The sequence below is a fragment of the Mauremys reevesii genome, linkage group 2 (genome assembly GCF_016161935.1).
Source record: "Mauremys reevesii isolate NIE-2019 linkage group 2, ASM1616193v1, whole genome shotgun sequence".
In the NCBI taxonomy this organism is placed as follows: Eukaryota; Metazoa; Chordata; order Testudines; family Geoemydidae; genus Mauremys; species Mauremys reevesii.
This window is the reverse complement of record NC_052624.1, coordinates 46,047,029-46,062,630: the sequence shown is the minus strand read 5'-3', so window position 1 is coordinate 46,062,630 and position 15,602 is coordinate 46,047,029. Positions and strand designations below refer to the sequence as shown.

Sequence of the window (15,602 nt, the reverse complement as noted above, 5' to 3'; positions counted from 1 at the left end):
AAAATTTTCCACCGATCATTGCTTGGGATGACTCCGCAATGTTTTGGGTCTCCGAGTCTTTCTAAGTCAAACTTGGTTCTGGTGAATTTTGGCCTGATAATTTTCCTTAGCCACAGCCAAAAATTTAGCATCACAAGATCATGATCACTTCCAATATCAGCACTGGGGAAGCTCCTTGTTTTAGCTCTGTTAATCCCAGCACAAAATCAGTTTTGCACCATGATGTAGTTGATCTGGCTGTGATGTAGACCATTAGGAAGGAAAAAAAATAGAATTTGAAGAACAGCTAGCCAAAGACTCAAAAAGTAATAGCAAAAATATTTTTAAGTACATCAAAAGAAGCAGGAAACCTGCCAAACAACCAGTGGGGGCGCCACTGGATGACTGAGATGCTAAAGGAGCACCCAAGGATAATAAGACCATTGTGGAGAAACTAAATTAATGCAAAGAATTAGTCTTCTCGGCTGAGGATGTGAAGGAGATTCCCAAACCTGAGCCATTCTTTTTAGGTGACAAATCTGAGGAACTGTCCCAGATTGAGGTGTCATTAGAGGAGGTTTTGGAACAAATTGATAAATTAAACAGTAATAAGTCATCAGGACCAGACAGTATTCACCCAAGAGTTCTGAAGGAAATCAAATGTGAAATTGCAGAACTACTAACTGTGGTTTGTAACCTATCGTTTAAATCAGCTTCTGTATCAAATGACTGGAGGATAGCTAATGTGACGCTAATTTTTAAAAAGGGCTCCAGAGGCGATCCTGGCAATTACAGACCAGTAAGCCTGAGTTCAGTACCAGGCAAATTAGTTGAAACTATAGTAAAGAACAGAATTGTAAAACACATAGATTAACATAATTTGTTGAAGAGTCAACATGGCTTTTGTAACGGGAAATCATGCCTCACCAATCTACTAAAATTCTTTGAGGGGGGTCAACAAGAATGTGGACAAGGGGGATCCAGTGGATATAGTGTACTTAGATTTTCAGAAACTCTTTGACAAAGTCCCTCGCCAAAGGCTCTTAAGCAAAGTAAGCTTTATGGGATAAAAGGGAAGGTCCTCTCAGGGATCAGTAACTGATTAAAAGATAAGAAACAAAGGGTAGGAATAAATGGTCAATTTTCAGAATGGAGAGAGGTAAATAGTGGTGTCCCACAGGGGTCTGTATTGGGACCAGTCCTATTCAACATATTCATAAATGATCTAGAAAAAGGGGCAAAGAATCCTGTGGCACCTTATAGACTAACAGACGTTTTGCAGCATGAGCTTTCGTGGGTGAATACTCACTTTGTCGGATGCAAGTAGTGGAAATTTCCAGGGGCAGGTATATATATGCAAGCAAGAAGCAAGCTAGAGATAGGGATTGCTGTTCTGTTAATTTCCTCTGGGGCACCTGGCATTGGCCACTGTTGGAAGACAAGACACTGAGCTAGATGAATCTTTGGTCTGACCCAATATGGCCATTCTTATGTACCAAACCACATACCTAACCTGTGCCCATGCTTCTATATTTGACTGAAGATGGCATTATTGTTCAGCATTACAGCATGAGTTAGAGGAGGTTAGCATGTGTATTGTGTGTCTTTGTATGCTGGAAATGGATGGAAATTTTCTGAGTTGCAGAGTCTGTTAGTATGATTAATATAATATAATGCTGATTGAAATATAACAGTTGTGTGTGTTTCATAAGATACCTTTAACAGAACATTATCTTCTGTTTGTTTTTGTTTGTCTGTTTAAAAAAAAAAAAAAAAAGGATTGGCATGGGAGGAGTTATTTGAGTAACTGGAAACCAAAGCGGTCCGCAGACCAACAGTTTCCAAAAACCAAGACCAAAGAACTTTTCTGCAAGGCACAATCTAAGTTCAACGTATTCCTCCTCTTCATAGGATATCAGGGTTGGAAGGGACCTCAGGAGGTCATCTAGTCCAACCCCCTGCTCAAAACAGGACCAATCCCCAACTAAATCATCCCAGCCAGGGCTTGGTCAAGCCTGACCTTAAAAACCTCTAAGGAAGGAGATTCCACCACCTCCCTAGGTAACCCATTCCAGTGCTTCACCACCCTACTAGTGAAAAAGTTTCTCCTAATATCCAACCTAAACCTCCCCCTCTGCAACTTGAGGCCATTACTCCTTGTTCTGTCATCTGGTACCACTGAGAACAGTCTAGATCCATCCTCTTTGGAACCCCCTTTCAGGTAGTTGAAAGCAGCTATCAAATCCCCCCTTCATTCTTCTCTTCTGCAAACTAAACAATCCCAGTTCCCTCAGCCTCTCCTCAGAACTCATGCGTTCCAGCCCCGTAATCATTTTTGTTGTCCTCCGCTGGACTCTCTTCAATTTTTATACATCCTTCTTGTAGTGTGGGGCCCAAAACTGGACACAGTACTCCAGATGAGGCCTCACCAATGTCAAATAGAGGGGAATGATCACGTCCCTCAATCTGCCGGCAATGCCCCTACATATACAGCCCAAAATGCTGTTAGCCTTCTTGGCAACAAAGGCATGCTGTTGACTCATATCCAGCATCTCATCCACTGTAACCCCTAGGTCTTTTTCTGCAGAACTGCTGCCTAGCCATTCGGTCCCTAGTCTGTAGCAGTGCATGGAATTCTTCCATCCTAGGTGCAGGACTCTGCACTTGATCTTGTTGAACCCCAACAGATTTATTTTGGCCCAGTCCTCTAATTTGTCTAGGTCCCTCTGTAGCTTATCCCTATCCTCCAGCATATCTACCACTCCTCCCGATGTAGTGTTGTCTGCAAACTTGCTGAGGGTGCAGTCCACACCATCCTCCAGATCATTAATGAAGATATTGAACAAAACCAGCCCCAGGACCGACCCTGGGGGCAGTCCGCTTGATACCAGCTGCCAACTAGACATGGAGCCATTGATCCCTACCCGTTGAGACCAACGATCTAGCCAGCTTTCTATCCACCTTATAGTCCATTCATCCAGCCCATACTTCTTTAACTTGCTGGCAAGAATACTGTGGGAGACCATATCAAAAGCTTTGCTAAAGTCAAGGAATAACACATCCACTGCTTTCCCCTCATCCACAGAGCCAGTTCTCGTCATAGAAGACAATTAGGTTAGTCAGGCATGACTTGCCCTTGATGAATCCATGCTGACTGTTCCCGATCACTTTCCTCTCCTCTAAGTGCTTCAGAATTGATTCCTTGAGGACCTGCTCCATGATTTTTCTAGGGTTTGAGGGGAGGCTGACTGGCCTGTAGTTCCCCAGATCCTCTTCCTTCCCTTTTTTAAAGATGGGCACTACATTAGCTTTTTTCCAGTCATCCGGGATTTCCCCCAATAACCATGAGTTTTCAAAGATAATGGCCAATGGCTCTGCAATCACATCCGCCAACTCCTTCAGCACCCTCAGATGCAGCGCATCCGGCCCCAGGGATTTGTCCTCATCCAGCTCGTTCATGTTCTCGACATCCTCTGCATTACACTAGTAACACAGGAAAGACCAACAGCTTTATTTTCAGAGATGCTGAGCACTATGCTTTCTAGGAAAGTTGCAGATACTTAGCATCTCTGAAAAAAATCAAGTCTCACATTTTAACAATAATGCAAATAAAGTCTGTTAGTAAATTTCAGTGCAGAATTCCTGTTCACTTTGATGGGATTCTGCTCATGGAAGAATTGCAGAATCAGGCCCCAACAGGTATGATAGTGAATGATTGTCTCGTTTCTTATTTCATTATAAATGCCTGAGCTAAAACACTAGATAATTAAAAATAGCTTGTTTTGCCATTGTGAATGTTTCAAGACATAACTATCGTACTGAAGTATAATAGCTTGATATTGTGTGTAACAAAAACCACAAGATAAAAGTAGCCCTGGGGTAATCCTTAGCTGAAAATACTGACTTGGCAAAAAAGACTATTTTAAAATTGACACCTCAAAACTGTAACTTAGTGGGTAGAAGGAATTTGTATAATTAAAAATTGGACCATGGAGGTGACACAGTATTCTTAAGGTCATTTAATGTACATACTCTGTGGAATTAATGCATGCATACCACTAGAACATATGTTATGCATCAGTTCAGATGTCATGAAAGACACTAAAGATATGGGGGTAATTACATTTTATTACCTTTGGGAATATTTTATTTTATGATAGATTTTCTCATTTCTCTCAACACAAGCAGTGCATTATAAAAGATACTTTTGCGTATGTTCAGAAGCTGTAGACAGTAATTTTTATAACTCATAGGTTAATGCCAAAATGACTGAGCTATGACATCATTTACCACAGATCATGCCAGGTTCAAGCATGTTAGTAAAATCAATGAGACAATGGACACAGCAAATCTTGGAACCAACACCTGGAAGATGTACTGATAATTAAGCCCACCTTTTCGCATGATTGTCAAGACAGCAGCATGTTTTCTATATTTATCAGCAATTGACATTACCTGAGCAGTGAGACAGAGCAATTTGCTTTTCTGGGATCATTATATACCTCTAATAATTGTGAAGCATAAGGTAGAAAGTCACTTATCTGTTAACATAACTGCAAACTATTATGATTAAAAATGTCCAACTCTGAGGAATATACTTATGGTAATAAACGATAAAGAGGCTGAACACAGAGGGCAGAGGTGCATGCTGTACCTTCCAATGAGGGAGAGAGTATGGCTTTAGTAAATTTTAGTCTCATAGGAAGACCGAGATTAAGAGCAATAAACAATATGAAAATTGTTGAGTTTCATGAAGGCTCATCTAAATTTTGACTGAGTGCACATTCTCACTCCTGGATACTAGACCTTTTGCAGAACTCACTCATTCAGCTTGTGGAAAAGAAAAAACTTCTCCAACACAAACATTTCCCAAACAGATGGGAAAAAGAAAAGAGTTGCCTACTATGTAAAAAAACCCAGAAACATTAAAACAAACAAGAACCAAAAGAATATCTGTGGGTCACACCTTGCTAGGAATCCGAAAATTCTCAACAGGACTGAGGTCATGAACATTCTCCTGTGGACTTTTGAGACCCTTAAAAAAAAGAAATATAACAGTTAGTTAAGCTAGTCAATTCTGTATATCTTGCAATTAAACCATGTTAAGACCTTATTTGTAGGAAAAAATGTAAATACAATAGCTTTAACAAACATGATTACAGGATTGGAGCCATAACCTGCATCATGTCAAATATTTCAGTGGGACTAATAACATGGGTAATTTATTCAAAGTATTTGCAGGTTTGGGACCAGAGCCTGCACCACATCAGTCAAATTCATGAACAGGAAAGAGATTAGCATTTCTTTACAATTAATACTTACTTTCTATTGTACCATCCTGTCAACTCCCACATCTGTTATTCAGTGTTTAAAAGGCAAATGCAACTCAAAACATAATGTACCCTATCCTGCGAGTTTGATGAGTTAATGGCACTTAATTTGAATTAAAGCTTTTTGATGCTACCTCCTCTGCATAATTGTCATTTCTGTATAATGGTACACTTAACTATTTACCACATAAAACAGTTACTTTTCCCCTTATATTTATTAGCAGGGAAAAACCGTACACTCCAAATTTTAGCAATTATGTAATTGTTTCTTTCAAATAATTTTAATCATGGAAAGAGATGTTTTTATGATGCCGAGATTTGATATAGGATACAGGCTGTATCATCCAGCCAACTAATACATAAAAGTTTATTGAATGTTATGCATGTTAATTTTAAAATGTGACAATCTAAAAGGCACACTGATGGCACGTATCAGCTCCCAACGTGTCTTCTGAATCAGGCCTGGTTAACTTTCTGACAAAAAAATATCTTTTGCTACTATCAGAAACACAGAGACAACATGGAGGCAGAGAAGCAAATAGCATTCTGCATGAATAAATTCTAACGGTGTATGTACAAGACTGAGAGCAAGGAACTCCCAAGTTTTAAACATGGCTCTGACACCAGCAGCCTCTGAGGCCTCAGCCAAGTCACGTAGAGCTGAGTTTCAGACATACTTATCTCCTAAAACTCCCATTGACTTGTACTAGAGATATGAGTCCTGAAACTCTCTGAAAGTCAGGCATTTAATGTCTGTGCTTCAGTTTTTCCATCTGTTAAACAGGTCTTTGTGAAGTTCTTTGAGACTCTCAAATGAAAAGCATTGTATAAATGCTAGTTAATATTATGTAATTTCTAATAATGCTGAAGTATGAGTTTACAATGAGAAAAATCTCATTTTCATTTAAAGAAGATAAATTTGACACTGATGAAGTCTCTGGCAGGGAGTAAACAGATGATTTTTGCTAAGGGCATTATTTTTCTACTCACTATATTTTTAAAATGTTTCACCTTCCAGGTTAAAAAAACCATCACTTTTTACAGGTTTACTTGTCTGATTTTATTATGAACTTTGGAAATCCAAACACATCCTCCACCTCAATTGCCCTCAACCCAAAATGGTAGCTGAAAAATAAGAAATTCAGATATTCACTTTACCCCATCATTATTTTTAGCAGCACTTACAGTGTATAACAGTGGTTCTCAACCAGGGGTCAGGGGGAGGGGGGAGCTGGTTTCAGGGGTCCACCAAGCAGGGCCGGCATTAGACTTGCTGGGGTCCAGGGCAGAAAGATGAAGCCTGACCGTATGGGACTGAAGCCTTGGCCCCAAGCCCTGCTATCCGGGGCTGATACCAAAGCCTGAGCAACTACACTTTGCAGGGCCCCCTGTGCCATGGGACCCCCAGCAACTGCCCCGATTGCTATCGCCTAACGCCAGCCATGGCTTTTATATGCAGAAAAACAGTTGTTGTGGCACAGGTGGGCCATGGAGTTTTTATAGCATGTTGGGGGGGCTCAAAAAGAAAAAGGTTGAGAATCCCTGGCGTATGACACCATGAGGAAGTTCTTATTGAATGTTAAATGAACCCCGAACTTTCCCAAAGATTGAAAAGTGGTATTGATTACATGCGAGGTGCCCAACCTATGGCCTGCAGGCCATACACAGAGCATTTCATAAGGCCCACAGCCTACTTCAACACAATATACCAACGGCCGATTCATTAGCATTTTGTCATGTTTACATCATTTCAGTTTACACATTGTAAACAGACAATACTGTACATGGAAACAACCTTATAAAATCAATACAGGTGACTTTAAAATCTTATTAAAATATGTAACAGCTGGTTGGCCCACACAAGGTTGTGCTTAGGTTTATATGGCCCTCATGTGTAATAAGATTGGGCGCCACTGGATCACATCATTCCTGGCCCCAGGACTAAGAATTTTAAAGTAATTCTGAAACTAAACTTTCCCACACTGAACTAAGATTCCACCCACTCCAATGCACTGAATATTTTTTGTAGAATTACTTCATATTCTCACCATTCTTAATGTGCATGTTTTAAGAAGGTTCCCTTGCATCGCTTTTGACATCAAACCATTTTCTACATGTCTTCTTGCTTTAATTTAGTTACTGAACAACTCTGGATCCAGTTTGAAAAATCCACTCACCAGGGAAAGAAAAAAAACTTTCCACATGAGTGGCATAGGAGGAGCCCAAGCCATTAATTTCTAGAGAATTTAAACTTTATGGGGAGTTCCTTGCTTATATATTTAGAAGATGATTCATGCTCTGAAAGTTAATTCATTGATGTCATGTATGTCAGTTTCACTCTGCTACTACCAAAATCTAGGACTAGATTAAAGGCAAAGGAGCTAGTCATAGAAAAGGACTGGGGGAAAATGGAGCTGGGAGAAGGAATGCAGAAGGGAGAGCCTCCCCTAAAGCCTGGCACTGGAACAGAATAAGAGAGGTCTCCACCACCTCATTTGCAGCAGTGACCTGGATTGCATGTGGGATTATGGACAGGAAACTCTCAGCAGGAATGAGACTTGAAATTGATCAGATGCTTACTAGCAGAGTGATCTAATATGGAGTCCTCAAGAAGCAATAATGACTCCAGTAGAACCAGCATCCACCCCATTCCCAATGTCTAGGTGTGTGAGGGGAGCTGGGTTTCTCACGAGATCATTACTTCTGGGGCTTGAAAAATGTCCCAGATTCTTATTGAAAGCTGTCTCCAGTACAGCTTTGAGAAACCTGAACTACAAGCCTGAATATAATACTGCCCTTCCCCCATATAATCTTCTACAGTTCATGGATTTTTTGACAGTTATCTAGAACCCTTTGATTCTTGTGACAGACCATATATTTTTCAAATGTATTAGGCAAAGAGCTAAAGTTTGGCACACAGGTAAAAGTGGCCTAATTTCCAGAGATCTATGGGAGGATACCTGACTTAAATATCTATTTAAAAAAACAGACCTTTGAACAAACAGACTATAATGTGCACTAGACTGTCTGAACTATAAAGATAATCAATAGAAAGTAAAGAGGGGTAACAAAGGCTCAAAATATTGGAACAAGGTTTTCAAGTGCTTATCAACAGTTGTTTAAATGTGCTCCAATATAAATGCTTCCAATGCTACTTCAAAATCCTGCCATAACCCGCTTCCCACCCCCCATCCTTTTTTTTTTTTAAACACTTACGTTCACTAGGAAACAAAACCACATTAGAAGAAGAAAAAGTTTTAAGGTAAAACTGCCCTAGAGCAAGGGAACTCGAAGGAAACTTGTGATCTTTACCATACAAAAGGAACAATAACAAGACAGAATAAACCATTTAATGAACCTCTCATATTTTGAAATTTATTTGGAGTTCAAAGTGCTAATAAAAGCAAAAATTGGGTACATATGCCTACCTCTGAGGCACATTAAACCTTCTCTCTTCCCAAGTGCCACTGAAACGCATGGTTTTTCCAGCACCCCACTTTAGCCCCAATATAACACACATTGGCATTCCTTGTTCAGACACCCTGGGCCTCTATACCCTCGGATACACACGTGTTGCAATCCCCATGCAGAGACGGAGGCCACAACTTCCTCAGCCACACACACACACAGTCACCCTAAAGCCTCATCTCACCATCCAACTCCGCTACCCCGTAGAAGGGCCGCAATCCCTGTTTGCAACACTCCCATACAGTCCCCTGGGGAGCGACCTCTGACCACGCCCCACCCCCAGCTCAGCAGCCCCCTCCACAGACTCACAGCCCCCAACTGTGCCCTTCCTTCATCCCCCCCGCCACACACACACACACACACACACACACACACACACACACACCGGAGCTGGGTCTCACACACCTCCCTCCATCCCCCGCCCCTGTGCCCCTCACGCCCCCCCCCCGTGACCCCATACCTGGCGAGTCATCAGTGACTTGATTTTCTGCATCTCCGCGCCGCTTCGCGCAGCTCAGGCCCGCAGGCCGGCTGCGCTCACAAGCCCCTGCCACCCACAGGCTTAAGCCCCATCAGACACTAGGAAGCCATTTTGCTCATCACGTGACATGCCTTCCTGCTGCCTGGTGCATTCTGGGATTTGTAGTCCTCCGTAGGCGCCATCACCTTTCACAGTGCCGGGGAGGTGCAGCCTCAGGAAACTACAATCCCCGTCGGCTCACTCAGACCCGCCCGTCCTGCCCGCCCCACACGGCCGCGGCTGTAGCCTCGGTATAACACAGTAATCATAGAGAGGAAGGGACTCGTTGAATAGAGAGCCCCTTACTGGGAGGACTCACTGCCCCCTGCTGGCCGAGCTGAGGCATTCACTCAGCCAGTTGCGCTGTGGGCATGGCTGGCCCAGGGCAGGCCAACGTGTTCCCAGGCCAAGCCAATGGGGTCATTGCTCACTGTCAGTCCAGGGACAGGGACACATCAGGGCCCATAGAGGGCAGCCGCTGCCGATGGCATCAGAGGCGGCCCCTGGTTTGCAAGGGGGGATGTGCCCTGCGGGAGGCTCCCCTTGGTGTGAACACTGGGTCCCCCCGCCCCCCAACCAACGGGCCCTAGCACGCGCCTGCCCGCTCGGGGAGTCTGCAGGGGTCAGTTTTCCTGAGCCTTAGAGACGCACGGTGGGGCTGGGGAAGGAGGAACATGCAGTCGAATCTGTCCAGTCTTTTTGTTTTGGAGGGAAGAGGCTCTGTGAATGCGGATGGTGCCCAAAGGCTGCACTGGATCAGTAGAGAAGTACAAGAACTAAGCCTTTTTTCTCCCTCTTTCTTTTTTGGGAGAGGGAGGTACAAAGAGTAATGCAAATAGGGTGGTACTGTCCAGTACCGGCAAGAGATTTTTAGCGGGTACGGCGTACCTGAAAGACTTGGGGCTAGCCCCCCACCACTGGGGGTGCAGGGGCTGTGCTCTACTCCTTTAAGGAGCAGAACAGGACTAGGGAGGGCATTCATTTTTTATATGGATTTAACAGCTCAATGCATATGCTAACAAACTTAAAGCGTTAGCATATGTATTGTGCTGTTAAATTAATCAGGAGTCCTCAAGAGGGGAGCCGTGGGGCAAGGACGATGACAGGACAGAAGATGTTCAAACACTGTTTTTGATTCTGTTTCTCCCCATTGGTCTGAATTATCCATGACATTCATACTGCATCACATCCAAATCGTTAAAGGAATGCTTTTGCTTGGACTGACTAGAGGATGGTTGGATTCTGATGTCAGCCTGATTCTGCAGCCTGATAGGTATCAGCGTTGTCCCCAGTGTACATAGAATTCTTCTTTACAGCCAAACTAGTCTAAGGCCCCGTCTACACTGGCACGTTTGTGCTCAGTAAAGCAGCTTTGAGCGCTGTAACTCCCGAGGTGTACACGCTGCCATGCCACTTAGTGCGCAGAAACAGCACTCTAAAAAAAACACTTCGACGAGAGGCATAGAGCTTCCTGCACCATGGCTACAGCACTGCGGTGTCAGTGTAGACACCATGGTGATTACAGCACTGCAATTGGCCTCCGGGAGGTGTCCCACAATGCCTGGTCTCACCTCTCTGGCCCTTGGTTTGAACTCTACTGCCCTGCCCTCAGGTGACCAACCGTCAGCCCCACCCCCATACATTCCTTTGCAGATTTGAAAGTCCCCTTCCTGTTTGCTCTGTGATGTGTGCAGTGGTCTCAGCACATCTTTCCAGGTGGCCATGCCTGCTTCATGCACCAGGCAATCCGCTGCTTGGAGCATGATAGATGCATGATAGAAAAGGGCCATGACCGGGACATACTGCAGCGCAGGGTCAAAGTGAAGGAGCTGCGGAACGCCTACCACAAGGCACGGGAGGCAAACCACCGCTCCGATGCTGCGCCCACAAGCTGCTGGGTCTACAAAGAACTGAATGTGATACTTGGTGGTGACCCCCACCTCCACTGCAAAGTCCCCTGTGGATACTTCGTTGGCTTCATTGCCAGTCAAGAGTGGACGGAGCCAGGAGGAGGCAATCTTGGATGAAGAAGGGGAGGGGGAACCAGAGACAGAGGATGACTCAGAGGCCAGAGATGCATGCCGTCAGGAGCTCTTTTCTACCCCGGAGGATCCTAACCAGTCATAGCAGTTGTATCTCGGTGAAGCACAAACAGGAGAGGAGGCCCCTGGTAAGTGGATCTGATTTTGAGAATTGCTTAAGCAAGTTGCTGGGGGGAGGAGGGTTGCAGAAAGCAGTCTTGTCTCCCACCTCCTGCCTAGTTTGAGTGGTGGAACAGGCTGTTGATACACTCCCTCACTTCACGTGAATCTTCTTCAGAGATCTCCAGGAAACTCTCGTGGAGATACTGGGCAATCCACTCCCACAGGTTCTTCGGTAGAGCTGCTTTGTTTTTTGTCCTATTAATGGTAACTTTCCCACACCATTGTGCCGTCATGGGGGGACCATAGCTGCACACAGGCTAGCTGCATAGAGGCCAGGCAGAACCTGCATGCTTGGAGAAGACCCTCCCTTGATTCCCTGCTCATCATCACTTGCAAGATATCTTCCATAATGATCACCTCCTGTGGAAATTCTGGGGACAGGAATAATTATCAGGCCCCCGCTACAGTGCTGGCTCTCCCCAAGTGCCCAAGAGCCACGTGCCCAGTGTCCAGCAGGGTCTGGGAACAGTGATTTACCCTGCACCTGCAGCTACTCACCATTTTGGGGGTCTTGTGGCTTGTGTGTGGTTGCCTGGGGTCAGCCAGTTAGCATCGGGTGTGTGAGTACTGGCTGTGTTTTAAAGCACTGAGACAGTGTTGTCTGTGTTGCAAACAATACTGCTTCTGTAAAATGTTGCATTTAAACTTCACAGAGGTGACTTTGGGAGGCCAGCCTCCCTTATTGGCGGCAGAACAATTGCGAAGAATTAGCGTCCAAGAAGAACTAAGGAGGACTTTATAAGAACATAAGAATGACCGTACTGGGTCAGACCAAAGGTCCATCTAGCCCAGTATCCTGCCCCAGAGGGAATGAACCTAACAGGTAATGATCAGTGATCTCTCTCCTGCCATCCACCTCCACCCTCTGACAAACAGAGTCTAGGGACACCATTCCTTACGCATCCTGACTAATAGCCATTAATGGACTTAACCCATGAATTTATCCAGTTCTCTTTTAAACGCTATTATAGTCCTAGCCTTCACAACCTCCTCAGGTAAGGAGTTCCACAAGTTGACTGTGCGCTGTGTGAAGAAGAACTCCTTTTATTTATTAAGGCATACATTTTTAACCGTGAGAGTAATTAATCATTGGAACAATTTACTGAGGGTCATGGTCAATTCTCCATCACTGACAATTTTTAAATCAAGACTGGATATCCTTCTAAAATATATGCCCTATGAATTATTTGGGGGAGGTTTTATGGCCTGTGCTATATAGGAGGTCAGATTAGATTATCACAGTGGTTCCTTCTGGCTTTAGAATTTGTGATTCTCTTAACAACTGGTCCTCCCTCCTGCCTTACACTGAGTTCTCATTCAACAGGGCCGACCATACCTCTGGAGGGTAGAGTCCCTTATTTACAAATTACGGGTTCCACCACTGCTTCTGGACCTCCCTGAACCCAGCATCTACTGACTTAATCCAGTGGGATTCATTATATCCAGGATGAGCTTAAGGATTACCTTGAAAATGCAGAAAAGGACTACCAGCGGTGTGCAGACGATTCACACCAGGAAGGCCTAGCTCTTGCAGGGGGCCGAAGAGTCTGGAGCATGGCAAAATATGAACATGCCAACCCACAAACTAGACCACCAGTTCCTTGGACCATTCCAGATTTGTCAACAAATCAACCCCATCACCTTTAAATTGCAGCTCACCCAGTCTCTCAAGATACACCTTGTTTTCCATGTATCCCTCTTGAAGCCTGACATGAAGGATCCCTTTCCCAACTGGTCCCAACAGCTGCCCCCATCCAGGTCCAAGGGCATGAGGAATATATACTCCATGCTGTCTTTGACTCTAGAATACAGAGGGGGAGATTGTACTGCCCCTTAGATTGGGAGGGCTATGGTCCTGAAGAGCACACCTGGGAATCTGCTGCCCATGTCCATGCCCATGACTTGGTAAAAAGGTTTCATTAGGACCTAGCCCCAACCTGAAGAAAGGGCACCCCTGAAAGATGGAGGTAATGTAAAGATCTTTGGGACTAGAACTAGTTCTGCAGAGCCTGGGGTAACTGATGGTCTCATATCACCAGCAGGAGGCCAGGTAGAGCCACATCCAAGGAGCACCATGGAGATTAGGCACCTCAGAAAGTACCACCCAAAGGAGCAAAAGCGACTGCAGCCTCTGGCTGTGTTTGGCCCATATTTACTATTTAACCCAGGAGCATCACCCAGGAAGTTGGCTGGGCAACCATACAGACTTCTGGCTCGCTGTGGCTCCAGACCTGGACTCTCTCAGCGCTGCTTTGCTCTCTGACCTTCAGTCTCCGACCCCAGCCTGACTCTAACCCTTATTCTTGCCTGCTGATTTTGGCCCTCACAACTACTCTGATCCCTGCTCACCTACTACCACCTCATAGCCACCTCTGGACTCTGCGACATGAGCCCAGCAGTAACCACTAAGCCAGACTGCTTACACCTTGGTCTTTTACAGGCTTGCTCTTGTTTGTACAATGTAAAATGACTATTCCAATCTTTTCTACTCCTCCGAACTTCCTTTGCTCTCAACATGTTGTTTTAAAACACCAAAATGGAGTTTATCCCACATCCATTTGTTATTATTTCAGTGTCAAAACTCCCATTCACTTCAGTCAGAAATGAATCAGGCCCTTCTGACCAACATTTCTTCATTTCTGAACCAGATTCTAAAAAGTTCTCAAATTAAGGACACCTAGCCTATTAAGAGGATTAATCTGAGGCTACAAATCACAGCCCACAATAGAGTAGTACAGGCATTATTACATGCTTTGTGAGGGGGCATCATATGCTCTTCCTCTGCTGGCCAGTGGGTGATGGCACCATGGCCCAGGCGTACCTCCTTCCATCCCCTCTGGGGACACTGACATTATCCTGGAGCAGTCCTTGTCCTCCCGGAGCCTGATCCTACAAGGTGCTGAACCACCCCGAAGGTGCTGAGTGCCTTCAGCTCCCATTAACTTCAGGGAGAGTTGAGAATGCTTAGCACCATGAGTAGCTCAGCACCTTGCACAACTGAGCCCTCTGAACACAAAGACAGGGATTGTCCCTCACCTCAGCACAGGGCCTTAAGTGAGGTGCAGAAGGGCTCCTTGCAACCATTCCCTCCCACACAAGGCAAGGCACCTAGCCCAATATTTGAGAGATTTATTTGTGTCTGCCTAAGTGCTATCTAATGAAAACTTAATATTTTTATAACCACTTGTATAGGTGCAAATATTTGCTGTCGGAAATTATTGCACATGGAAGGAGGGCAGAAGTGGGGTTGCCTTGGTTTGCGGCTGATTAGGCTTGCACAGTGAGCCTTGGATAAAATCCAGATTGTATATGAGCATTAATTTAAGATGTAGTAAATTAATGCAGAACACATATTGACTGTCAGCTAGCTTGGCAGTCTGAGTAAGATTCACACGTTGGACAGTAGATTCTTTGTTAGAATACTCGTAGACACCCTACCAAGACTTCACACACCCGTGGCTCAGAAAAGGATAAAAAAAAAATCTCAGGGAATCAGGCCATCCCAAAATAAGCATTATTCTGTAATATTTTAAGGGAAATACAAAGATAACTGCAGAGCAACTATTGTTCAGAAGCGCGCATTTTACAATAGATCTAACTACAATCTTAACTCTTTTGTATGAATTTTTTGTTTGCCTTTTTGGCTAAGATCCATTGTAAAAGATGTTTAATATCTCATATGACAGTGGACAGCAGAGATCCTACCATTGCAAAGGGCTCGGTGGGACGATCTAACAGGTCTTTGCATATCTGACTACTAGATTCTTATCTGAAGTTAGCATATGTATCTAGCAGGTCAGTGTTTTTTTACTGTAACTATATATGGCATAAATACCTATATACATTTTACTCACATTAATTTTTATGACAGCAGAGCGAGTCATACTCTATACCCCATTTATCACACTCCATATTTGCTGTGAATATACCAGGGCAATATTATGATAGAGTCACAGGCAATGAAGATGTTGCGTACTAAGCTAACAGGTGTTCCACTCCCTGTGTCCTTTGTATACACATATTCAAATCACACAAGGCAGTAGACAGGATAGGGTCTGTTAACTCATTGCTGATTTCCCTGGCAAATAAACCAGCAGCTGC

The 15,602-nt window shown here is 44.2% G+C and overlaps 1 protein-coding gene across 2 annotated transcripts in view; it reads right to left on the bottom strand.

Annotated features, from left to right (window-relative positions):
- The window catches only part of VPS50 (VPS50 subunit of EARP/GARPII complex), a 165,142-nt gene extending 155,745 nt beyond the window's left edge, over window positions 1-9,397 (bottom strand). The window contains exons 1-2 of one of the 2 annotated variants that reach the window (XM_039524419.1): window positions 9,238-9,397; window positions 4,946-5,014 (exon numbers count right to left, since the gene is read on the bottom strand). In XM_039524419.1, the coding sequence (XP_039380353.1) occupies window positions 4,946-5,014; window positions 9,238-9,270 (102 nt within the window). In that variant the 5' untranslated portion in view covers window positions 9,271-9,397. The remainder of the gene's footprint in view (window positions 1-4,945; window positions 5,015-9,237) is intronic. The other variant, XM_039524420.1, reaches the window with a different exon arrangement.
- Window positions 9,398-15,602: the final 6,205 nt, after the last annotated feature.